The sequence below is a fragment of the Barbus barbus genome, assembly GCF_936440315.1.
Source record: "Barbus barbus genome assembly, chromosome: 13".
Taxonomy (NCBI): domain Eukaryota; kingdom Metazoa; phylum Chordata; class Actinopteri; order Cypriniformes; family Cyprinidae; genus Barbus; species Barbus barbus.
In genome coordinates this window covers 32675476-32702500 of record NC_136741.1, presented here as the reverse complement: position 1 = coordinate 32702500, position 27025 = coordinate 32675476, and the positions used below count along the sequence as shown (strand labels likewise).

At 41.0% G+C, this 27025-nt stretch overlaps 1 protein-coding gene across 7 annotated transcripts in view; it reads right to left on the bottom strand.

Annotated features, from left to right (window-relative positions):
* Positions 1-27025, bottom strand: part of LOC306879613 (lysine-specific demethylase 6A-like) — a 61497-nt gene that overhangs the window by 21181 nt on the left and 13291 nt on the right. For 2 of the 7 annotated variants that reach the window (XM_079432702.1, XM_079432701.1), the window contains exons 3-18: positions 24615-24723; positions 24488-24537; positions 15331-15389; positions 14983-15103; positions 14247-14301; positions 13093-13127; positions 12744-12837; positions 11707-11833; positions 11518-11616; positions 9028-9247; positions 8637-8771; positions 6759-6899; positions 6592-6669; positions 3696-3803; positions 3217-3486; positions 1394-1986 (exon numbers count right to left, since the gene is read on the bottom strand). In XM_079432702.1, coding sequence (XP_079288828.1) covers positions 1394-1986; positions 3217-3486; positions 3696-3803; positions 6592-6669; positions 6759-6899; positions 8637-8771; positions 9028-9247; positions 11518-11616; positions 11707-11833; positions 12744-12837; positions 13093-13127; positions 14247-14301; positions 14983-15103; positions 15331-15389; positions 24488-24537; positions 24615-24723 — 2294 coding nt within the window. The remainder of the gene's footprint in view (positions 1-1393; positions 1987-3216; positions 3487-3695; positions 3804-6591; positions 6670-6758; positions 6900-8636; positions 8772-9027; positions 9248-11517; positions 11617-11706; positions 11834-12743; positions 12838-13092; positions 13128-14246; positions 14302-14982; positions 15104-15330; positions 15390-24487; positions 24538-24614; positions 24724-27025) is intronic. The other 5 variants (XM_079432705.1, XM_079432704.1, XM_079432706.1 and 2 more) reach the window with 3 other exon arrangements.

The following is a 27025-nucleotide window of genomic DNA, read 5'->3' as shown; positions in this document are numbered from 1 at the left end:
GACGCTTTTATCCAAAGCCCTGGAGCAACTAGGGGTTAAGTGTCTTGCTCAGGGACACATTGGTGTCTCACAGTGGATTCGAACCTGGGTCTCTCACACCAAAGGCATGCGTCTTATCCACTGCGCCATCACCACCCCCAGTGGTTGCTTTGTAAACACTGGATCTGTGCTTCCGCCTGCGTCACGCCTGACCTTTCCAACATCAGCTAATAAAGACGCGCATCACAGAGCTAACGCTAGCCAAGCATTTGTGGATAAAGTGTATAAATATAATTTAATATAAATATAATATAAAAGTTTTTAGAAAATGACTGATCGTTTCACTAGATAAGGCCCTTATTCCTCGGCTGGGGTCGTGTGGAGCTCTTTGAAGCTGCAGTGAAACTACATTTTGACGTTCAGATCACTGGCCACCATTGAAGTCCACTATATGGAGAAAATGCAATGTTTTCCTCAAAAACTATAATTTCTTTGCAAGTTAAAAGACATGAACATGTAAGATGACGGAGGTGAGCAAATTATCAGGAAATTTTTAGCGTTCAAAAGAAAGATCTAAAACAGGGTTCCTCAATAGGCGGCCCGCGAGTGAATGATTGGCCTGCGCTAATTTCAAATAATGTGGCATGAAAATTCAAACGCAGCATCAAAAAGTGACATTAACTTACATCGTGTCTACACCGGACGCGAGCGGCACGGCGCGATGCAACAAAATACAACAGAACTTATAATCAGTGATGCAGTCTACACTGGATGCAGCGCGACAAATCCTCGACAGTAAACTGCTGCCACGTCCCATTTATAATGTACTGACACAAAGTTCAAGTGATTTGCAATGCTTTGTCGCTTGCAGTGTAGATACTATGTGACAGCAAAAACATGGCAAGTGTGAAGGAAAGAAAAGCGGGCACGGAAAATAGATGATGCAAAATGTGAATGGACTGAACCGTTTTGAGTGAGTGAGTCCATCTTTATGGCTGTAAGTTTGCAGTGAGTTCACAGTTTTAACGCAAGTTTGCTTTATTTCAAGATCTGAGGTAAAATATCTATTGTTGCTTTCAGTATGGCTATAAACCTCACGCAAAATAATATTCAAACTCACATTAGACTCTTTTAACATTGAATAAAGCACATAATCATTACCTGAGATTATCACGGTCATATTTTGTATGTTGCTCCTGCCACGATGTCGCAGGAAAAAAAAATTAATTTCTAAAATAGAATTCCGTCTTTTTTTTCTTTTTTTTTTTAAATATAGGTCAGTGGCCCTTGGCTTGGTATTATTGTCAGAATTCGGCCCTCTGAGAAAACTAATTGAGGAACCCTGCTCTAAAACAACACGGGCCGCCACTAGAGGGCGGCGCTTCTCTCATCACTCCACAGGAGCTCAGCGTACCTGCAGGCCTTCAGAGCGTCTGCGGACGTGGGGTAAATGGAGACTGTGGTGGACGAGTGAGACGGTTTGAGAGCTGCTCTGATGCAGAGCTCTGGTGGCTCCAGCTTCAGCGGGCTCCGAGAGTCCTCCGAACACGCTCCCCCTCCGCTCCCGTTAACGGTGGCCGGCACAGCAGAGCGGGGCGACGGGGACGAGGCGGGCGAGGAGGCGCTGGAGCCTGGGTGGACGTGGTTGGCCCTGGAGCTGGCAACCGGACTCCTCTTGGACAGCTGCGGATTGTCTGCGGAAGCGGCCGGCGGCAAGCGGTCGGGGCTGTGGTGGTTGGCGGCAGTGGAACCGTTGCCCTGTGGGGCGGCGCTCTCTTTGGTCGGGGCGGTGCCGTGGGGCGCACCTGAGGTAGCCGTTTGCGAGGAGGAAGAAGCGGAGGACGACGTGGAGGAAGGAGAGGACAGATGATTGACAGCTGGCTCCGTTGGGGTCGTGGCGGAAAGTCCAACCTGATTGTGAGGGCCGCCATCGGCCGAAGCACTGGAAGAGAGAGTCCGGTCTCCATTAGGACCTGCCCAATGTGAACCTGGACCTTTCTGAAGCCCCTGAATCGGGAGGAAATTCAGAAGTACAAGTCACCAACAACACAGAATCAATGGAAACTCAATAACAGAGTCAGATCAGACTCAGATCTAAAAGACTATAGTGTCATTATTAAGCTGAAGTCAACTCAAACATAAACAAGGCTAGAAAGTTAAAAAGGCTGCTTTTGGGTTTGTAATTCAGGAAGCGTGTTGCTAAGTTTCAACGCACTCAACACAAAATGTGAAAATGAAAAAAACATGATTATTTGCTTATAATCGTCCCATGATGCAGAAAGTGTTGCCTGCTGGATGTCAGATTTGTAGAATTACTGTTGCTTTAAAAGGGAAAGTCATGAGGTGACAGGTTAATGTGGAACACAGCTTAACATGGCCTTTTTGCTAGTGAAAGGGTCACAACACCTTAAAGGCATAGTTCACCCAAAAATGAAAATTCTGTCATTAATTACTCACCATCATGTCATTCCATACCCCTAAGACCTTCGTTCATCTTCAGAACACAAATTAAGATGTTTTTGAAATCCCAGAGCTTTCTGACCCTCCATAGACAGCAATGCAACTGAAATGTTTTATGGCCCAGAAAGGTAGTAAGAACATTGGTAAAATAGTCCATGTGACATCAGTGGCTCAACCGTACTGTTGTGAAGCTACAAGAATACTTTTTAAATGCAAAGAAAAACTAAAATAACGACTTTATTCAAGGATTTCTTGTCTTCTGTGTCAGTTGCGCTGCTGTCTATGGAGGGTCAGAAAGCTCTGGGATTTCAAAAACATCTTAAATTGTGTTCCGAAGATGAAGATGAAGATCTTACAGGTTTTGAAAGGACATGAGGGTGAATTTTTACTTTTGGGTGAACTATCCCTTTAAAACCTTTTAGATGTTTATGTTGTGCATTGAGGAAAACAATGATCTTATGGGATACTAACAATTTTTCAGATCTTGAACCAGATGCAGATTAGATCTAGCATTATTAAGCCGTTTCTGCACATAGTTAATCTAGTATTGACACCTGCATCATTCAGACACATGTATTTAGTTGTAGGCTGTCTTCTTTGAAGCTAAAGCACATTAGATGAGAAATTTGTCATACTAAAGACACTTATGGATCAATGTCTCTGAAAATCTCAACGTTCCTGTCAGGTGTGAACGACCAATGCAGGAGGAGACAGGGTCATGACCACATGTTTGTTCTGTATTGTGTTGAGCTCTCAGTTTTGAGTATAAATGCATACCTGAGCGGAGTTGAGATGCTGGCTCTTCCATGTGTCTCCTGGGCTTGTGCAGTTGTGAGGTAGTGTGTTGGGGTGCAGGTAAGGCACGTCTCCATTTGCTCTGGTTCCTGGCGTGTGATTATTGCCGACTGAAGGGGGCAGCGGCCCGTTGGCCAGCGGCGGAGCGCTGCAGGACGGTCGCACGGCCGGGCCGCGAGGAACAGGGTGAGCAGGCAGTGAGGGGCCGTTGGGGAGGCTAGCTCGTATTTGCCCAGAAGAGCTTTGCCTCATCTGCAGGTAAAAATTACAACCAACTAAATTTACGGGCCAAGAAAATGCAAGTCAAACAAACAGCCTTATAATCAATAAGTCTTGAGAAGATAATGTATCACAGAGAACCACGAGTTTGAAGATTTCTGGTAGGTCAGGTTCTCAAATGAACTTGTCAACACTCAAACTCTTTTCTTTAGATGGTTTCGCCAGTCCTGGTTGTGATGTACCTGTTGCTGGTGCAGGTGCATGGCTGACAGCTGAGCCTCCAACTGCTCCAACATCTGCAGCTGAAGCGGCTTCAGACTCGCCCGGTTGGCTCGCAACTGCTCCAGCAACTGAGCGGAACAAGACCAAGAGTGACCGACTGATTAAACCATGAACAACAATCATCAGCGTTCACAATAAAGGTGGTCAACCCGAAACAGCTCAGTAATGGTCATACATGTCACATCAGAAAACAGACTGGAAGATCATGCGTTTATGACCTCAAGGTTAGACTATTGTAATGCTTTATTGGGTGGTTGTTCTGCACGCTTGATCAACAAACTACAGCTGGTCCAAAATGCAGCAGCTAGAGTTCTTACTAGAACCAGGAAGTATGACCATATTAGCCCGGTTCTGTCAACACTGCACTGGCTCCCTATCAAACATCGTATAGATTTTAAGATCTTGTTAATTACTTATAAAGCCCTGAATGGTTTAGCTCCTCAGTACTTGAGTGAGCTCTTATCACATTATAGTCCTTCACGTCTGCTGCGTTCTCAAAACTCTGGCCATTTGATAATACCTAGAATATCAAAATCGACTGCGGGCGGCAGATCCTTTTCCTATTTAGCGCCCAAACTCTGGAACAATCTACCTAACACTGTTTGGGAGGCAGACACACTCTGTCATCTTAAATCTAGATTAAAGACACATTTCTTTAACCTGGTTTACACATAACACACTAATACACTTCTATTATTCAGATCCGTTAAAGGATTGTTAGGCTGCATTAATTAGATCAACCAGAACCGGGAACACTCCCCATAACACATGATGTACTCGTTACATCATAAGAAGAATGGCATCTACGCTAATATTTGTCTGTTTCTATTCCGTTTCTCAGTCCGTGTCCGGATCAGATGGTGGATCGGCGCCGGGAGATGATGTATGTCTCCCTGATCGTCGGCGGAGGCCGGACACCTGGATGAGCTCCGGGGACAGATCCCCAGTGAAGACCTTGACTAAACATACAATTAAACTAAAAATAAAATAAATTAACTAAAAATATAATAAAATACCGAACTACATAATACTATTATTGTTAGAAATTGCAACAATATAAAAATAATACATTTATACATTTAAAATTTTAATTAAAAGAATAAGTCCGCAATAAATAGCCTGAGTCTGGTTTCTCCCAGGGTTCCTTCTCCATTCTGTCTCAGAGGGAGTTTGGTTTCTTGCCGCTGTCGCCTCTGGTTTGCTCAGTTAGGGGCGCTTCATTTCTAGCGATTATCGTCAATTTGATTTCACAGATACTATTTAAACTAAACTGAGCTAGACAATGACATCTCTGAACTCAATAATGAAATGCCTTTAACTGAAGATTGAGTGTTTAATCTTACTATTATACATTACTGACACTATCCTCTAATCTGATACTGTTAAGTGCTTTGACACAATCTGTATTGTTAAAAGCGCTATATAGATAAAGCTGACTTGACTTGAGAAGCAGTTCATCGGGCACTGCCAAAGCAGGGTTCATACACATTTTTACCAATACATTTCCATGACTTTTCCATGATTTTTGAGAAAATATTCATGACCCAATATTCTATTCTTTTACAATAAGAATAAAAACCTGTTCAAATGTATCATAGCATATGTTAACTAAAATAAATAAGTATTAATGCTACTTTCTATTTGTTCTAATAATACAAGCTGCAACTGCACCAGACGTTACTCCACGCAGAGAACATATCACGTCACTGAAGATTGTAATCTGTTTAACCAATATTATGAGTTAAACCCTGCAAGGCCATGAGAGTCTGAACAACCAACAAACCACCGTCTAAAGCAGGGGTGTCCAAACCTGCTCCAGCCCTGAACAAACACACATGAAGCAGCCAATCGAGGTCTTCAGGATGGCTAGAAGCCTCCAGGTCCCGTGTGTTGGAGCTGAACTCCAGGAGCAGGATTGGACGCCGCTAGTCTAAACCAACATCAAGCCTGCTGGGTATTGTCTGAACGGACCAGCGATTCTCCAGCGAGCACGTAAATGAAGATCAGGACTCGCAACCATCATCAGGTGTGGAGATGTAACGGTATGAAAGTTTCTTATCACGATTACAGTGACCTAAATTATCACGATTATCACAGTATTGTTAAAATGTGCTGATAAGGTTTAAAAAGTACTGACACATAAATCACTTCACAAAGTTTTGTATTTAAAATTAACAAACAATAAATCAATAGACTTTGTTTGCATAAACACAAACAATAACATTACCAATGATGTCTGGATTTTAAATGACAACATGACTGATAACAGTTTATCTAATAACATGCACGAAATGTTCAAATAAAGTTTTGAAAACGTTTCATAAAATGGTAAACCTCACATTTCAGCCTTTAAATAAAGAAAAGTGACAGAAGAATTAGAATTGATTAATAGGGATATGTCTGCTCCATAATTCTAGATATCTTATCTGAATTATTTAAATGTGTAGAATCCACATTAGCTTGTTCTTTTTAATCAACCGGTCAAAATTCACAGAATTATGATTAAAACACTACTTTTATTAGGCTTAACCTGGAGTGAAGATAAAAACATGCCATCGAATCTTTTCTGAAGACAGTCAGAACCGTCAGAGGTACATTCATATAATTCATTCATTCGAATATTAATTTGTATAATTCCCTTAGCACTCTTTTAAAACCTCCCAGCTTTTCCAGCATGTTTCACACAAAACAAACTACTCTGTTGTTAATTAAAACTGTGCATTATGCTGGATATTTATCCTAAGTTGTTCAAATCGTGGTAATCGAATATGGTTTTAATGATAATTAAAATATGAAACGTAATACTAACTGTGAGGAGTTTTATCATCCCTAATGAGGTGTTCATCAAGCTCTCACCTGCAGCTTCTGAGGAGACAGGTACCAGTTGGGAGTCGGTGGCTGTGCTGAACTGTTGGTCCAAGACTCTGTAGAACTCTGAGGTGTAACGTGAAGAGACACAGACGTGATTATTACTGCGGTCTTTACATCAGCGGCGTGCTGACCGGAGCAAACGGAGCACAAACCTTGGCACAAACCTCGGCGGTCCTCTTCCTCTTGGCTGGACTGGACTGATCTTCAGCCTGATCCAGCGGACTCACGTGGGGAGGCAGCGACTGACCGGAGCCATGAGCCCCACCTGATGACCCGGGCTGAGGTTTACACGCCTGAGAGAGACCGCAGACACGTGAAGAGACAGACAGATGGAGAATATCTACACCAGTCAATGAGAGTGTGTTTTAGACGGTGACGCCTGCAGCTGACAATAACCATATCAAACTCTGAATCTGCTCATACATGTAAGTTAAATCATATTCCTCCACTAAAGACAGCGGTCAGCTGAGGAATCTGTCTGGTGCAGATTCTCAGACGTACCTCAAATGTTATGAGTACATCATGATATTCAACATTTACAGCTTGAGCTTGAGCGTGGCTCAGGTTTGAGGTCATTAGCAGAGGCCTTTTAAAGGTCTTTTGTGAGGTTCACGGGGTCAATTCATTCAGATCACGTTCAGTCAAAACTATTTCCACAAAGATAATATGTGACCCTGCAGCACAGACGCAGTCATGAGTAACACAGGTATATCTGTAGCAATAGACAACAATACATTGTATGGATCAAAATTATACATTTCTCTTTTATGCCAGAAATCATTAGGATATTAAGATCATGTTCCATCAAGATATTTTGTACATTTCTTACCATAAATATACCAAAACTTCATTTTTGATTATTAATATGCATTGCTAAGAACTTCATTTGAACAACTTTAAAGGAGATTTTCTCAATATTTAGATTTTTTTGCTCCCTCAGATTCCAGATTTGAACTTCTTCATGATATTGTCCTATCATAACAAACCATATATCAATGGAAAGATTATTTATTCAACTTTCAGATGATGTATAAATCTCAATTTCAAAAAATTGACACTTAAGACTGGTTTTGTGGTCCAGGGTCACAAATAATAAACAAACCCTGTTTGATGAGCCTGCTTTATGTTATTAACACAGTAAAACACATGAAGAGATTCTGATCAAAAATTGTTTGGAATAACTGGACATGAACTACAGATATCAGGTCAAGTGCTGCAAAGATACAGCCTCGCATCCTTTTATGGTTGCCTCCATCAGGATCAAATGGCAACAATTTGAAGATCTTCTGTTCCTCGGTCATTCAAGTTATTGCCCAAAACGTATGTGAGAATTTGAACTGTTGGTGGCCCTATCAATGTACCACATCTTCTTAACATATGATATGTACATACTGCCCCCCCCCCCAAAACAACAACAACTGAACTCAGAGAAAAGATGCAAAAACAAATAAAACATTATGAGCGAGAGCATCAGTATCAATGAGAGAGAAAAACAAGTCTCATTGTACTGTCATGAACACACACACACACACACACACACACACACACTCGACTGGTAACTACTACAGCCGGACTGCGTCAGTGTTTGGTGTGGAACTGCAACACTAGCGGGCACAATGACTACAGGACTAAAACTACAGCACAAACACAACTCTGGGGTGAAAAACGGCAAGACGAGGCACCTGTGCTCCTGTTGAACCTGCAGCCAATTAAAGAGATATTGACGTCAAACTCATTTTTGACCCAGGTGTGATTGTGCAGAGCTACACTACTGAAGCTCACGCACAGAAACCACGCTACTGATCGACTCAACAGATGCTTTCTGGAAACGTTTTAACCGAAAGATTCCCAAAATACTTTCAATCCCGACAAACGCTTTGTTCAATCGTGCCACAATGAGCAGAAGACATGGCGAGCAGGAGCGTGGTTTCACCAGATGAGCCGTGTGTGCGTGTGTGTGTGTGTGTGTGTGTGTAGAGGGGTATTTCTAAGGGTGAGATGTCAAAGCGTGTGTGTCTATCTGGTCTCACCTGCTGGCCTGTGCTCTGGACACCCTGTCTGGACGTTAGCTCTGCTGGGATTGGGAGGCTCCAGGCTTCCTCAATACTAGGAAGCATTTTACTTTTACTCTGTGGACTATTGTGTTGGAGGTTACAGAACTGAGCCTAGGATGAAAACGCGTGAAAAAGACATGTAAATAGCCATTTGAGGTGGTGCGCTGGCCTTCTCGCTCCAGTGACTCACGCATACAAACGAAGAATGAAGGTGAAAGAAATCTGATTGTGACACAAATTAACTGAACATATATTCAGAACAAATGCAACATGTACGAGACCCACATACAGACCCGCCGGCACACGCCAATGCTGCTCTAGCGCGGGTTACGCGGCTCGGTCGACCGGACGCATGCGTGGCTCTCACCTGCAGGTATTTGATGCGGGCCGCAAGCGCCACAGTGTTGCTGCAGAATTTGCTGCGCGTGGCGTTGATGTAGCACTTGATGGCATCCTGCGGCTGGTTGCAGGACTCGTAGAGCGTGCCCAGGTCCATCCAGGCCGCGGCATGACTGTGATCCAGCTGCACAGCGCAGATATAGGCCTGCAGCGCGTCCATGGGCTGATTCTGCTGCTGATACAGCACACTAACAGAGCCAACGAGACAACGCAGCAGCGCGTCAGAAACCACAGACACACCATCGCTTACTCGTCCTCATGTCGTCAAACAAATGAATGTTTTGGGAAGAATCCCAGCACCAAACTGATGCACTGCACTACCAACAGTAGGGCTGCTCTATTATGACAAAAATCATAATCTCCATTATTTTAGTCAATATTGAGATTTAATGTTAAATATTAAGTTAATACTCGGGGTCTGCACTCAGTTTGTACAGTTATACAGTCTTTTAGAGTAAACAGTAGGGATGCAACAACACAGTTAGCCCACGGTTCAAGAAATACCTCAAGTTTTTTTCCCCACAGTTTTTGGTTTAGTTCTTTTTTGCCATTTTTAAGTGCTATTTAAAAAAAAAAAAAAAAACACAGGATCATTTTCCAACTCCCTAAGAGTTGAGTTTTACAGTTTTCGAACCCATTCAGCCAATCTCCAGGTCTGGCGGTAGCACTTATAGCATAGCTTAGCATAGATCATTGAATCGGATTAGACCATTAGCATCTCGCTCAAAAATGACCACAGAGTTTCGATATTTTACTACATTTACTACAGATAGACTCTTCTGTAGTTACATCGTGTACTAAGATTGACAGAAAATGAAAAGTTGGGGTTTTCTAGGCCGATATGGCTCGGAGCTATACTCTAGTTCCGGCGTAATAATCAAGGAACTTTGCTGCTGTACCATGAGTGCAGCAGGCACAATGATATTATGCAGCGCCTGAAAGTAGTCCCCAGCTAGGTAACTAGTTATCATATAGCTGGGGACTACTTTCAGGCGCTGCGTAATATCATTCATATCCACATACGCATTACAGAAGACATAGAACTCACAACGCTCCAGGAAATCCCTAAAATGGACAAAAGCATCCAACTATCCTGCAACTGAAAGACAGAAATGCTTTGAATGACGACATTCAAAAAGAACATTAAGGCAATAAATACTGTACTGCGACAATGTTTATCTTGTTCTTAAAACCACCTCGGGTATTTTAATAAGTATATTTATAACCCACTGCTAATCGACATAGCTGTTATTACAGTATGGAATATATTTCTGCGTCATTCTGTGATAAGAAGCCACATAAGATCAAGAAGGAAATTATTTTATAACATGCTTTTACGCCACAGCATCAGACAAATGTTTAATGTTCTTTTGTTGTTGGACAACAGGTTTAGTCATTACAAGGAAAGATGCAGGCGTTTTCTCATCTGAGCGCGCAGACTCACAAACACAGCCAGCCTGGAGAGAAATAAAACACACGGAAATTTAAAAGCAAAACCGAAAAAAAAAAATGCTCTGCTTGGTTGAACTCTTCATCTTTTTCTGTTGCTTGGTTAGAATACTGCATGTGGACAGATGCGTAGTTTAGAGTGGCAAATCATACCAGCGTACTTTGAGGTCAAAATGCGTATCCGTTACGCAAAATGTGTACAGGTTGGCAGGTCTGTATATCAAATATATATTTTCTGTAAACAAGGTTGCTGTGACATCTACATTTCAGAGACATTTTAGAATTCTCAATACCAGAGCAGAATACTAGGGTAGCTAATATTAGTGAGAAAAAAAATAAATAAAAAAAATAAGTCACTAATCGCTGCATTTAGACACATTTCTGCATGTATTTGACTGTTCAGGTGCTAAAAGATGACCGTGTTCTGTTCCGTCTCCAAGCGCATGCACAGAAATCCTCCTGAGGAACAGCGCAAGTTCTGTTTCACGCTTTTAAAAACATGAATAAATCTAATCAACTTTAATCAAGCACACCCCATTTTGCAAAAGTCATATTACATGATTTGACTGATTTGCACGTGAAACAGCGAAAGCGCACCACTGGAACGAGGCGCAATAATCGTTTTCTCTCGATTATTGTATTTTCATAATCGTTGGAGGCTGAAATCGAAATTGTATTTCGATTAATTGCACAGGCCTAACCTAAAGACCCACATTTAAGACGTTATTCACTACAAATTACATGCCAAGCGTCTGTCACAACATTCAACATCAACAAAAAAACTAAAATGCTTTGCTAGCAAGTTAATTAATGCATCCTATACACATACAGGATTAACCAGACTAGCACTGTGATTAAAACCAAAACTGATATCAAACTGTTAATGGCTAGAATAGAGCTGAAGATTAACTTTCACCTATAAAAAGAGTGACATGAGTGCGAGTAATGATGACCGAAGAGCTCTTCATGTAAACATCAGCAGATTTGTGCACCATTCACAGATACGTACCCTATCGAGCACCACGTGTCTGCGCTGGCCTCTGACTTATCTATGGACTGTCTGTATGAAATGAACGCATCCTGGACCTTCCCAATACTGGAGTAGCACCTGCAGAGAGCAAATGAAACCACATCTGCATGAACGCAGGCGTCAGGGCCGACCGAACAGACCGTGTGCGCAGACAGACGCATGACTGACCTGCCGAGGAAATACCAGGACTGGCCGGAGTTCGGATCGGCTTCCAGCGATTTCTGCAGACACTGGATGGCGTAGCTGTCCTTATTAGCTTTATCTCCCAGCTGCTCGACCGTATGATGCATCCAGCCTGACAGAGACAGAGACACTCATTCAGACAGAATAAACCGCATAAGGCTGACAGATGCAGAATACCTGCTGCAGTTCAGCTTAACTAAACTGTGGTCTGCGCTTATTACCACAGAGAACACTTTAGACTCTATCTTCAAGCTGAGCGATCAGTGATGCAGCTACAGTAGAACGGTCAAGTGCATGTTTTTGGTAAAGCAGTTTCAGTTCGAGAGCGAACAACGAGCTTCTGGACTCTCAGGTGAAGGAACCGCTGGTCACGAGCCACTGATGATTCTGCTGCAGATAAACAGCTTCAAGGATCGCTTTGTCACATCCTTTTCTGGTATCTATGCATCTGTCACACTGCAAAAAAGGCTTATTTTCACATTTTTGTCTTGTTTCTAGTCAAAGGGATGTTTTTTTTTTAAGATCTGTTCTGCTGGATATAAAAATTCTTAAATTAAGATGCTTTTTCTAGATAAGCAAAATGACATAGATATGTAGTCTTGAAGGAATTAAAAAAATAAATGAAGTGCATTTAGCTTAAACCAAGTAAAATTATCTGCCAGTGGAGTAAATAAAATACTCTTAAAACAAGATAATTTTACTTACCCCACTGGCAGATAATCTTACTTATTTTAAGCATAACAAACTTAATTTTCTTTTTTCCCCCAACAAACAAGACTCTTAATTAAGCATCTTAATTTAAGAATTTTTAGATATTTTGATTAGAAACAAGACAAAAATGCTAAGCAAGATAAGGCTTTTTGCAGTTCGAGCTCTCATGTTTATCAGATTTAAATGAACATGAGAACTTTATTTATAACAGTTATCTCAGCACTGGACGAGGTGAAATTGTTTTATATTACGAAGCACTTAAACACAGATCGTGGCAGACACAGGCGTTAATGGTGTTTGGATGTTCTTACCCAGCTGCTGTAAGGTGGCTGCCTTCACCTGCGCAGGTAAATCCTCCGTCTGCAGGAGGCTCTCGTAGGCCTCTTTGGCCGCACGGTATCTCTTCTGTGACGCAACGAAACCAGACATTCATCAGTCAACTAACCGCTAAACACGCCGAGTGTCTCCGAGTAACAGCCATCACAAACACACGGACTCAAACACAACCCTGCTTTAGAGGGGTTTTTGCTATGGTAACAACCCGAACAGTAAGCTCCAGCATCCCCTTCACAAACACGAGCTCATGCACTAACATTAATCAAGCAGTACTGGTTAACGCGTGCTGTCAGTGAAAGAAAGAGACGTTAATGAAGGACTCACCTGGATCTCGTATAAATGCGCGATGTGAAACTGAACTAAAAACAAAACAACAAACAATAATTAGAAGCAAATTCAGAACAAAAGATTCTCTATTTAAATGTTTCTGAGGAGAAGAGCCTGACAAACATCTTTCTTTGTCCAGTGGAGGCGAGACGGCCCTGATCAAGCTTGTGTGTGTGTGTGTGTGTGAGTGAGAGAGAGATAGACTGTGTGTGTGTGTGTGTGTGAGTGAGAGAGAGATAGACTGTGTGTGTGTGTGTGTGTGTGAGTGAGAGAGAGATAGACTGTGTGTGTGTGTGTGTGTGAGTGAGAGAGAGATAGACTGTGTGTGTGTGTGTGTGTGAGTGAGAGAGCGAGAGTGTGTGCGTGAGTGAGAGAGAGAGAGATAGACTGTGTGTGTGTGTGTGTGTGTGTGTGTGTGTGTGTGTGAGTGAGAGAGAGATAGACTGTGTGTGTGTGTGTGTGTGTGAGTGAGAGAGAGATAGACTGTGTGTGTGTGTGTGTGTGAGTGAGAGAGCGAGAGTGTGTGCGTGAGTGAGAGAGAGAGAGATAGACTGTGTGTGTGTGTGTGTGTGTGTGTGTGAGTGAGAGAGAGATAGACTGTGTGTGTGTGTGTGTGTGTGTGTGTGTGTGTGTGAGAGTGAGAGAGCGAGAGTGTGTGCGTGAGTGAGAGAGAGAGAGAGAGAGATTCACAAACTCTATGCCAGCGGCCGCTGCTATTGGTGTTTCCAAGGCAACCGGTAGCAGGCAATATGAGTTTGAGAGTAAAATGAAGGGACGATAATAACTGCTGTAAACAGAGCCATGCATTTTTTTTTCATTGAGAGTCAAAAGAAGCATTAAAGGTTAAAGAGTTTAAATAAGCAATTAACGTGCATCATAATGTCGTCTGTGGGCTTTTAAGCCGTTTTACGGTCCAGCAGGTGAAAATGGTTAGTCTGATCACTCAGTAAACAGCAGCACGCTCTCATCCGGAGCAAACACGGTCCTCACACACACTTCACTACTTAGTGCTACTAGTGTGATCTGCATCAGTACTAGTGAGGACTGACTTAACTAATAGTCTGGTGTTTAAACTGATAACAGTCACAGTGTTTGTGGACTCAGATGTGTGTAACGGTGGCATTATCTTGAGATGTCGGTGTGGTACTTACTCTCTGCTTTGGACAAAGTGCAGTGATTGGAGTCGATGAGCGCCAGCTGAAAGTGCTGCGGACACACAGGAGACCAAGCATCGCTCAGTGACCTCTCACATCTCTCAGGACCAGACTGACATCTTAACTCAGACACTTTCAATGCCTCACAAAATTAAAAGACTGCATATATGCGGTTCATTAACGCAAATTAAAGCGTTAAAGCACAAACACACAGCAAACACATCCGGGAAACTGAGCAACTTCTGTGACACGAATCAAACTTCAGTTCCAGATGACAATCAAAGCACAATTGTACATTAACAATGAATGATACAGAATAAATATGTGACAGAAACAAAGCTAAATGTGCTGTCCATATTGAGTAAAGACCAGGCCTCAGACCTCTATCTATACGAGACATTATAATTCAGCTGCATTCAGTCTCAAGTTCAAGTTGAGCTTTATTGTCATTCTGCTACATGTGTGGACATATAGTGGAACGAAATGTCGTGTCACGCAGGACCACTGTGCTACATGCTAGTTAAACATAAGATAAACATACAACAATGTAAAGTATAAGAAAAAAAAAAAAAAGTAAACAGATTCACGTCATTCATATTTGTAAGAGATCACATCGGGAGGATTGACTGAAGATGCCGTGATGCGTTTGTAGATGTTTTCATGTAAATCACAGAAATTCACTACCACACATACACTACATGTGTTTTAAAGCAGTGTGACGCTCGTGTCGTACCTTTAAGCTGGACTCGTAGTCTGTGTTGACTTTGAACATCAGGCCGAGGCGCAGATGAATCTCTTTAGCGCGAGAGAAGCCGGGGTCGATGTACAGCACCTCCTGAAACGCCTTGATCGCCCTGAGACCAAACAAACTGCAATTAAAGATTCGTTCCCTGAACAGCACGATGCCAGCGTGTGACGGGGCTACTGAATAAGACTCAATCTGAACCCGTGAGGAATCTCCCAGAATCAGTCCGCCCACCCCTTGATGCCCATCTGAGCTCGTTAACCTCGTTACACGAGCAGCCAAAACGAGAACGACAAACGGTGCGTTCTCATCACGTTACTGCGTGCAGATACTCACCACTGAAATGCATTGTAGTGGAAGTAAACCATCCCGAGGCCGTACAGAAAGGCAGCATTCTAGAGGAGGAGAGGACAGAAAAAAATCATCAGACATCCACATTCAACGAGATCAGACAGTGTGAAAACCACCAGAAACACCTGATGAAAACCACACAGGAAGATCCTGCTACAACTGTCAACCAAAACTCACACACAAACAAATTAGTGGTTGACTGATATTGGTTTTCTGACAGCCGATACATACACATATATATACATACACACACACACACGCATATACACACACACACACACACACACACACAGCGCTTGACATTAACTTTTTTGGTCACAAGCCACTGCAGCAAGTGGTTTTCCAAAATTACTAGCTACTCAGCGTTTTCACCGGCCATAATTTTGTTGTTGGGAAATTACGTTTTATATGACTAAAGTTACTGCATACTAAAAATTTATTTAAATTGATTTCCAGGTCTTTTTTTTTGTCTATTTAAAGGACATTTTTCCCTTACCGTATTAAATGCATGCATCATCTTTCATATCAAATTCTTACATTTTATTAATAATTTCACTTGATAAGACACTATAGGGCTGTTACCAATCCCATGAAATCAGTAATAACAAAAACGATCTTTCCACTACAGAAGAAACAGAAAGGGGAAGTGGTGTGTGGCCAAGTATGGTGACCCATACTCAGAATTAGTGCTCTGCATTTAACCCATCCCAGTGTACACTCAGTAGTGAACGCACACCCGGAGCAGTGGCTGCGGCGCCCGGGGAGCAGTTGGGGGTTCGGTGCCTTGCTCAAGGGCACCTCAGTCGTGGTATTGAGGGTGGAGAGAGCGCTGGACATTCACTCCCCCCACCTACAATCCCTGCCGGCCCGAGACTCGAACCCACAACCTTTGGATTACGAGTACGACTCTCTAACCATTAGGCCACGACTGCCTAATGAGAAGCAGCTGAAGCGGCATTTAGATGCATTTACAGACTGTTTAATGAAGCTGAAATGTAGCATGAATGCATTTATACTGCAAAATGAATAGCATAAATAAGATTATGAGCTTGGCGTTTTAAATCAGTTTTATTTATTTTTTTAAATATAAACCACCAGTAGGTGGCAGCAAGTGACGGTCAATGAGTGAGTCATTGATGCAAACGATTCGTTTAGACGGCTGATTCGTTCAAGAATAAAGCAAGTGCCTGTCTTTGTGAATGGACCACTGAATCATTGACTCAAATGAGTAGTTCAAAAACACTGAATCATTCAGTAACAAAACACTGCTGTGTGTTGTTCAGAGATGCGAGACAGTTCTGCAGTGCAGGGATCGCAAAATCGCTAGCCCGATGTCCCGGGGCGGTTGTGTTTTCCAGTCGGGCTACCAAAATGTATCACTGCCCTGCCCGACGGGCTACCTTAAATACAGGGCTCCCGCAGGTCCTTAGAAACTCTTCAACTTAGTTGTATCAAACTTAAGTCCATAAAAAGTTTTAAATACGTCAAATGGTATAAGAAATGTCTTAATTATAATTTTAAGAGGTCTTACAGTTGGGGACGGAAAGACAAGAATAATATTAAACATTTTTTTGTCTCGCAGAGAACACGCGATCATGCAGTAAATACACACTTCACAAGATCTCACAGCTGCATTCGTCTGCAGGGTTTGTGAAATTAAACATTCAGTAGTCATTCAAAGATTTGTTTAAATCAGAGGTGTCTAACTCAGTTCCTGGAGGGCCACAGCCCTGCAGAGTTTAGTTCCAACCCTGCTCCAACACACAAACCATATATGATGGTTTAAATGATAGTGTTTTCCATACATTGACTTATTTGTGTATCCAATAGCTCAGAACAACTTGATGATGTAACAGAAACTATTGACTCTCTTTTCTATCACTTTAGATACGGTTGCTCCTTTACGCTTAAGGAAGATTAAGGAAAAGAGTCCAACTCCGTGGTATAATGAGCACACTCGGCCTAAAGAGAGCAGCTCAGAAAATAGAGCGCAGCTGGAGAAAAACTAAATTAGAGGTATTTCGTATTGCTTGGCGGGAAAGTACCCTATCCTACAGAAAAGCATTAAAAACTGCTAGATCTGCTTACTTTGTCTCTTTTAGAAGAAAACGAACGCAACCCCAAGTATTTATTTAATACAGTGGCTAAATTAACAAAAAATATAACATCAGCAGGTGCAGACATTACCCTGCAGCACAGCAGTAATGACTTTATGAACTACTTTACTTCCAAGATCGAAACTATTAGAGATAAAATTGTAACCATGCAGCTGTCAGCCACAGTATCGCATCAGATAGTGCTCTATAGATCCCCTGAGGAACAATTCCACTCATTCTCTTCTATTGGAAATGAATAATTGTATAAATTTGTTAAATCATCTAAACCAAGAACCTGTATGTTAGACCCTGTTCCATCTAAGCTACTAAAAGAGGTGCTTCCAGAAGTAATAGAGCCTCTTCTGAATATTATTAACTCATCATTGTTATTAGGATATGTCCCAAAAACCTTCAAACGGGCTGTTAAGCCTCACATTAAAAAACCACAACTTGACCCCAAATAATTAATTAACTCCCTGGGGTCTGAGGGTGTTTTGGGGCCCTGGAGAACTTTCGACATGCCCTGGCATTTGTGGTTTATTCAATTACTTCTAAAAATATAAATAGCTAAAGTCTAATAACACTGTAAACAGCACAAACTGGGCTACAATAATATGTTAGCAGCATTTATGTACATGATTGTGTTTTTGAGAAAGCAACGTTTATGCGTGGTTAGTGAAAAACTACAATTTTGAAGTCACTGAAATAAGACCATAAAACACATACAAATAAGACGTTTGAGAACTGGACCTTGTAGCCTAGAATTTTTGCTTCAAAATTATGTGAAAATCATCTGGTTTATTTGCTCACAGAAAACAATATATTGATTTAAAATTTTAAAGACACGTTTTGTGATTGAAAGCCTATATGCGAGGGAGTGGCAATGGCCTTGAATATAGATTTTCACCTGAGAGACAAAGGGCCCTCCCCTAATGACCCCATAACGGCCCATCAGTGTGACTGTGACTGAGGCAGGTAAGAGAGAATGTGAGGAGATTGAAATGGGTTTTTAAAATTATTTGTATTTTATTTACAACGTACATAATGAAGGTCAAAGACACATTATTGTGCACTGATCTAACCACAGAGATGTGAACAGACTTGGAGTCATTCCTGCAACAGATTCTGTTCAACAAGTGAAACAAGTAAATTATACCTGATATTTACGTGTTGTTTAAGTGTTTCTGCTACTTTCCATGGATTCAAGAAGAAAAAAACAATCAGTAGTCAAGGATCTTGTTTTACCACAGAATGTCAGTGTAGTTGAACATCTGATGTTGGTGCAGCGCTCTCAGAGGAAAGAGTTGGTAGAGACTGAAAGTCAGCAGGATTCATCTGTGGTGCAGGTGTCTGATTCAATACAATACAAACAACCAAAAAAAAAACAAAAACAAACATTTGTGAGCATGTTTACATCAGGACCATCTGTATGTATGTATATATGTGTGTGTGTGTGTGTGTGTAATATTAATTATATATATATATATATATATATATATATATATATATATATATATATATATATATATATATATATAGGTTTTGTAGCCATAGACTCAGGCATGCTTTGTATTATCGTAAAAAATATATATATATTTTTGAGAAACTAATTATTGTTTAGCACGTTATTAAATTAAAAATTATTTTTGAACAGAGTAGGCTATTAATAATAAATGTTCTAAACATACTTAGGCTCGTAGCATTCATCATGTTACAGTGTACTCTCATATTACTTTTATTGTTTTATATAGAGCATGAAAACATCTCGCCATAAGAAATTTAAATACAATGAATTGCCCATCATATTCAAAATGTTTTACTGGATTTCAAACATTTTAGTCAGGAATTATAGTTTGGAAAAAACCCAACTATGATTTTGTAGTCATATAGCCATCCTGAACATCATGTATGATATTATAGTATAGAAGATATGATTCTGCAGTCATAGACTCACGCATGCTTTGTACTATAAAAGGATGAACTTTGCACTATAAAAAATAGATTTTATATCTGAGAACTAATTATTATCGTTTAACACGCTATTAAAATATATTTGTGAACAGATTATTAATAATAAACATGGTCTAAACATTCTTATATGCGCAGCATTCATTATGTTGTAGTTTGGGAAAAACACAACTAGTAATGTGTTCATGTTTGTGTCACAATAACAGTTAACTAATGCAAAACATAAACATTACTTACTCATCAGATCGATCTCCTCTATTGGATGAAATATTGTTCTTCTTTTGAGGGAAATCCAGCACGTCTTCCAGAAACGAACAGTAGCCGCAATGAAGGATCTTCTCACTCTTTATGTTTGGCATCTCCACGCGCGCGCGCCTCACGTGGGTATTGCTCTTATCTGAACGATCAAAAATGGCAGAGTAATTCAAGCTCATTTCTGCCTTATCAGGAAAATCTGCCACAAAACGCATTTGTCGACCCCAGAGGGTTAAATACAGACCGATCTCAAATCTCCCTTTTCTGTCAAAGATATTAGAAAAGGTAGTATCATCAAAACTATGTTCCTTAGAGAAAAGTGATATATGTGAGGATTTCCAATCAGGTTTTAGAAAATATCATAGTACTGAGACTGCTCTCATTAGAGTTACAAACGACCTGCTTCTATCATCTGATCGTGGTTGTATCTCTCTATTAGTGCTACTGGATCTTAGCGCTGCATTTGACACTATCGACCACAGCATTCTTTTAAATAGACTAGAAAATTATGTTGGCATTAGAGGAAGTGCACTAGCGTGGTTCAAATCGTACTTATCTGACCGCCATTAATTTGTGGCAATAAATGAAGAGGTATCATACCAATCACAAGTGCAGTATGGAGTACCTCAAGGCTCAGTACTTGGCCCCTTACTTTTCACGCTTTACATGTTACCCTTGGGAGATATCATTAGGAAACATGGTGTTAGCTTTCACTGTTATGTGGGAAGTCGTGGCCTAATGGTTAGAGAGTCGGACTTGTAATCCAAAGGTTGTGGGTTCGAGTCTCGGGCCGGCAGGGATTGTAGGTGGGGGGAGTGAATGTCCAGCGCTCTCTCCACCCTCAATACCACGACTGAGGTGCCCTTGAGCAAGGCACCGAACCCCCAACTGCTCCCCGGGCGCTGCAGCATAAATGGCTGCCCACTGCTCCGGGTGTGTGTGTGTGTTCACTGCTGTGTGTGTTCACGGTGTGTGTGTGTTCACTGCTGTGTGTGTGTGTGTGTGTGTGTGTTCACTGCTGTGTGTGTGCACGGTGTGTGTGTGTTCACTGCTGTGTGTGTGTGTGTGTGTGTGTGTGTGTGTGTGCACGTTGGATGGGTTAAATGCAGAGCACGAATTCCGAGTATGGGTCACCATACTTGTCTGAATGTCACTTCACTTCACAAAGTGTGCCAAGAAAATATCCCCCACACCATTACACCACCACCAGCCTGAACCGTTGAGACAAGGCAGGATGGATCCATGCTTTCATGTACTTTACGCCAAATTCTGACCCTACCATCTGAATGTCGCAGCAGAAATTGAGACTCATCAGACCAGGCAACGTTTTTCCAATCTTCTATTGTCCAATTTTGGTGAGCCAGTGTGAATTGTAGCTTCCATTTCCTGTTCTTAGCTGACAGGAGCGGCACCCGGTGTGGTCTTCTGCTGCTGTAGCCCATCTGCTTCAGGGTTTGATGTGTTGTGCGTTCAGAGATGGTATTCTGCATATCTATTTGAGTTACTGTTGCCTTTCTATCATCTCTAACCAGTCTGCCCATTCTCCTCTGATATCAACAAGGCATTTTTGTCCACACAACTGCCGCTCACTGGATATTTTCTCTTTTTCAGACCATTCTCTGTAAACCCTAGAGATGGTTGTGCGTGAAAATCCCAGTAGATCAGCAGTTTTTGAAATACTCAGACCAGTCCGTCTGGCACCAACAACCATTCCACGTTCAAAGTCACTTAAATCCCCTTTCTTCCCCATTCTCATGCTCGGTTTGAACTTCAAGTTGTCTTCACATCTAGATGCCTAAATGCGCTGAGTTGCTGGCAGGTGATTGGCTAATTAGCAAAAAATAAAAAAACGCTATAAATCCATTTTGATTAATTTGAGTAAAAATGTGTTTTCTTTACCAAGAAAGTGGCAAGATGAAAACCACCATTTTCTGTTTCAATCTTTCACATAGAATCTTCAGGTAATAATAACATAAATTCACATCCAGATTTTGATTTTCAAAGATTTATTATAAAAACTCATCTTTTTTCCCCAAAGTGCAATAAAAATCCATTACTTTTTTTCTTCAAAATACATTGAATCAATATAAAATAAAAAAATGTTCATACTGAAAATACACAAAGTAAGTTGATTCACATATGTCAGCCTCTGAACTTGGTCAATACTAATCTTATAGTATCTATTTATACAGTTGGGCAAATATTATCTATTTATACAGTTGGGCAAAAAAGTATTTAGTCAGCCACCAATTGTGCAAGTTCTTCCACTTAAAAAGATGAGAGAGGCCTGTAATTTTCATCATAGGTACACTTCAACTATGAGAGACAGAATGGGGAGAAAGAATCCAGGAAATCACAATGTAGGATTTTTTGTTATTTGCAAATTATGGTGGAAAATAAGTATTTGGTCAATAACAAGAGTTGATCTCAATACTTTGTTATATACCCTTTGATGGCAATGACAGAGGTCAAGCGTTTTCTGTAAGTCTTCAAGGTTTTCACACACTGTTGCTGGTATTTTGGCCCATTCCTCCATGCAGATCTCCTCTAGAGCAGTGATGTTTTGGGGCTGTCGCTGGGCAACACAGACTTTCAACTCCCTCCAAAGATTTTCTATGGGGTTGAGATCTGGAGACTGGCTAGGCCACTCCAGGACCTTGACATGCTTCTTATGAAGCCACTCCTTCGTTGCCCGGGCGGTGTGTTTGGGATCATTGTCATGCTGAAAGACCCAGCCACGTTTCATCTTCAATGCCCTTGCTGATGGAAGGAGGTTTTCACTCAAAATCTCACGATACATGGCCCCATTCATTCTTTCCTTTACACGGATCAGTCGTCCTGGTCCCTTTGCAGAAAAACAGCCCCAAAGCATGATGTTTCCACCCCCATGCTTCACAGTAGGTATGGTGTTCTTTGGATGCAACGCAGCATTCTTTCTCCTCCAAACACGACGAGTGGAGTTTTTACCAAAAAGTTCTATTTTGGTTTCATCTGAGCATATGACATTCTCCCAATCCTCTTCTGGATCATCCAAATGCTCTCTAGCAAACTTCAGACGGGCCGGACATGTACTGGCTTAAGCAGGGGGACACGTCTGGCACTGCAGGGTTTGAGTCCCTGGCGGCGTAGTGTGTTACTGATGGTAGCCTTTGTTACTTTGGTCCCAGCTCTCTGCAGGTCATTCACTAGGTCCCCCGTGTGGTTCTGGGAGTTTTGCTCACCGTTCTTGTGATCATTTTGACCCCACGGGGTGAGCTCTTGCGTGGAGCAGCAGATCGAGGGAGATTATCAGTGGTCTTGTATGTCTTCCATGTTCTAATAATTGCTCCCACAGTTGATTTCTTCACACCAAGCTGCTTGCCTATTGCAGATTCAGTCTTCCCAGCCTGGTGCAGGTCTACAATTGTGTTTCTGGTGTCCTTCGACAGCTCTGTGGTCTTGGCCATAGTGGAGTTTGGAGTGTGACTGTTTGAGGTTATGGACAGGTGTCTTTTATACTGATAACGAGTTCAAACAGGTGCCAGTAATACAGGTAACGAGTGGAGGACAGAGGAGCCTCTTACAGAAGAAGTTACAGGTCTGTGAGAGCCAGAAATCTTGCTTGTTTGTAGATGACCAAATACTTATTTTACCGAGGAATTTACCAATTAATTCATTAAAAATCCTACAATGTGATTTCCTGGATTCTTTCCCCCCCATTCTGTCTCTCATAGTTGAAGAGTACCTATGATGAAAATTACAGGCCTCTCTCATCTTTTTAAGTGGGAGAACTTGCACAATTGGTGGCTGACTAAATACTTTTTTGCCCAACTGTATACAGGCACTGGACTAAAAATACATTCAGTCAGTCTTCGCCATGTTATATTCATTTAGTTGACTAGTGCTATACACTATAGGCTATATAACAAAAAAATTAATGGCATTAATAAAGACACTTACACTGATAAGCTACGCGATTTGAATGCGATTCATCTGCGATTATGAACGCGATATCGCTCCATCTGAAAGCACGTGACTGAGATCACAGAACCGGCTTTACTGACGAGATGCACATGACAATCACATGCGATTTATCGTGCAGCCCTAATTTTTGTTTGTTTGTTGATCACAAAGTAGATGAGGAAAACTAGGATACGGTTGTATTCAAAGCGCCGCCATTACCGGTACTCTTTACAGTGTGTGGAAACGGTGCGCTGTGATTGGTTGAGCGGATTTATCGCATTCTGCAGAGAAAGGAGACTGGCGTTTGTCGCAGTTTGGAAAAAAAGGGAGAACACATGACAGAATAACATGACAAATACTGCATTTTGCATAAAATTTAAAATACTCTTTTCAATACCGACCAGATACAATACTGATTTTGGTGGAAACTCAATTTGTTTTAGAATATATTTATACATGGGGGCGGGGGATTGCTGCCACAAATAGAGTGTAAGGCTGTGGGAAACACTATGAAATAACTGCGTATTTGCTGAATGCTGAAGGCAAACGATAAAGTATTATAATGTTTGCCTTTCTATTACTAATTATATAAAAGCAATCATTATAGTACTTTTTTGTTAAACAAAGGGATTAAAAGGTATACATTGTAATTATTAGACAGAATTGTTAAACGACGACAGCGAACAACAAAGAGGAAGAACATGAGCGCTGAGTGCCGTCAAAATAAAAGCCTCGAACATACCAGCCAAACAGAAAAACTTATCGGCCGATGCAGATATTTGAAAAATGCCAAACATCGGATGATATATCGGTCTACCAGTAAAAGAAACACACAAACAAACACACACTTATGTTTGAATTCATCTTCATCGGCTGCTCACCTTCCAGTAGTCTGATTGTAAACCGTAGTACCGCTGGTATGCTGATAACGCTGAAATACAAAGACACGCGTGTTAGGAGAAGCTTTGGGTCATGTTAGTGGATCAGAACAGAAGAGCTTCTCAGCACCTTTCGGATACTCCTCCAGTAAGAGATTGAAATGACCCAGCTGGCAGAAGAACTCGGGATCCACTTTTCCTTCAGCTTTCAGGATGAGAGACTCATAGCAGCGAACAGCCTGAGCGAGGAACACATTCAGCATTACATCACACACACACACACACACACACACACACACGAGAAGCAAATACATCATTCTCAAACTAAAACTTGAAGAATAGTGTGGTATTTATGTAAACAAACCTTTATTCAGTAAACCTAAACAAATTACATTTTACGTTTATTATTTTTACATTATATTCTCAGCAGAAAATATTAGAAATTCACTGTTTCACAAGACGTCAGTAAACCATGAAAACAAAGACACTTCAGACTAGCGATCCGTCTTGAAAAAGTTAAAGAGACCACTGCGGCGCTCAAGGCTGACCCATCATCGGCCTGTCAATCATTCTCAACCTCCAGTAAACAAACTAGAAATGTGGTTTATATTTCACCATCATCACCAGGACTCACGAGAATCACCACCCGTCAATGATTAACCTGCTCATTTCCCTGTCACTCAAACACATTCTTCAGCTCCAGAAAACTCAGAGATGATGTTTGGGACACAACGTCCTCTCGTGCTGGAGACGGCCAAATCAGAGCCGCTCAATCCAGCCAATAATCACGCTTTAACCCTCAACATCCATGAACAACAGACAGAACGTGAGATTGAGTTAATAGTCCACTGTTTACATCTGGACACAAACACTGATGAACACTATGATGCCATTAAAGCCATGAAGATCTGAAAACAGTCGTGAGTGTGATGTCCGTCAGTGGTTTTTATACGGTCACAAACAAGACCAGCTGGACTGGAACAAACTTACTTTACACAATATTTATTCACTGGAAAAAAGCAGACATCAACAGGCCTGTCTCTATATTTTGTAAGTGACAGGTTACGCTGGTGTTTATCAGACACCTTATGACCTCAAAAACAGCTAAAGCAATCAATAGATTATGCGAATATCACAGATGGAGAGAATGTGTACATTATAGCAAAAGCAATTTAAAGAAATGCTAGTTTCAATTTGGGATGCACCGAAATGAAAATTCTTGACTGAAGATGAACTAAATGAAACACTGGGCTAAAGGCAGAATATCTAACATGGGTTTTCATAATATTAGTCTGTTTCTTTCTTATCCCGAGGTCACCGCAGCCACCAGATCCAGACTGTATCCAGATCAGATGGTGAATCAGCTCCTAGAGCCGGACTCCACGCTTACTTTTCTTTTTAGGAGTGCTTGAGCACGGTCAAAAATTTAGGAGCACCTTCAAATCAATAATCAAAAATTCTGTTAAAAAAAATTAACCTTCCCTTTACAAAGTGATATTCAACTCAAAGTGATTTACAGGGAATTTTGTTTTTACCTTTGTAATGGCATTTTTCTAACTTTATTAAAAGCATGTCATCGCTTATGTCAAATTCAAAAAAAATATATTTATAAGCTTTTTATCATTTCTAATTAAAACAACAGAATAAAAACAAGTAGAATAAGACACCAATCAAATTGAATCAGTATCTAAGGAATAAATGTGAACTACAGAGGTGGCACAGAAGAACACAAGTGGCTTGTAGTGTATTTTCAGGTGTTTAATGAGGCTCAGAGGTTGCAGAAGTGCAATTCAATTCATAAATTCATGCTGAGGTTCAAAATATAAAATTTTGAATGTAGAAATATTAAATGATTTAAATAACAGAAAAGACACTTTAAAAATTAAACTAAAACTGCCGATAGGTGGCGGTCTGTCACTGATTTTAATCACTGAATCATTCATTTAATTGATTCGTTCGAACAGCTGATTCATTCAGGAATGAAGTAGACTGTCTTTATGAATGAGTAATTGAATCATTGACTCACTAGATTCATTTAAAAACGCAGTTCATTCATAAACGAAACACCGCTGTGTTTGAATGGAGATGCGCAGCGGCTTGGCCGGGACTTTGTTTGAAACTATTTTCATTGATGAAATAGAGCAAAATAAGGCAATAGTGTTGTAGTCAGACGATATAAGTCACTTAATATCAACTTCCTGTTTAATGACCTATTGTATTAAATCAGTATCACATTTGCAAACTCCCTTAAAAATCATTAAAAGCTGTCACTCATCTTAAGTTCACCGTGATCTCACAAAACTGCATTATAATCAACGAAGCTCCTTACATTGCACAATGAATCTCTTATTTACTCCGTCTAAACCTTTTTTTGTTATAATGAGAGAATACGGCTTCGATACATTACTCAACGCTGCAAAAACACGCAAGTACGTTAGAAACCTTTAAAGCTCCCTCAGCACAAACACAAATATGCTGATCGGGTCAGTCGCACTGGTGCTCCTAAATATGTTTCCATAGTCCAATGCGACTGAAATGGTC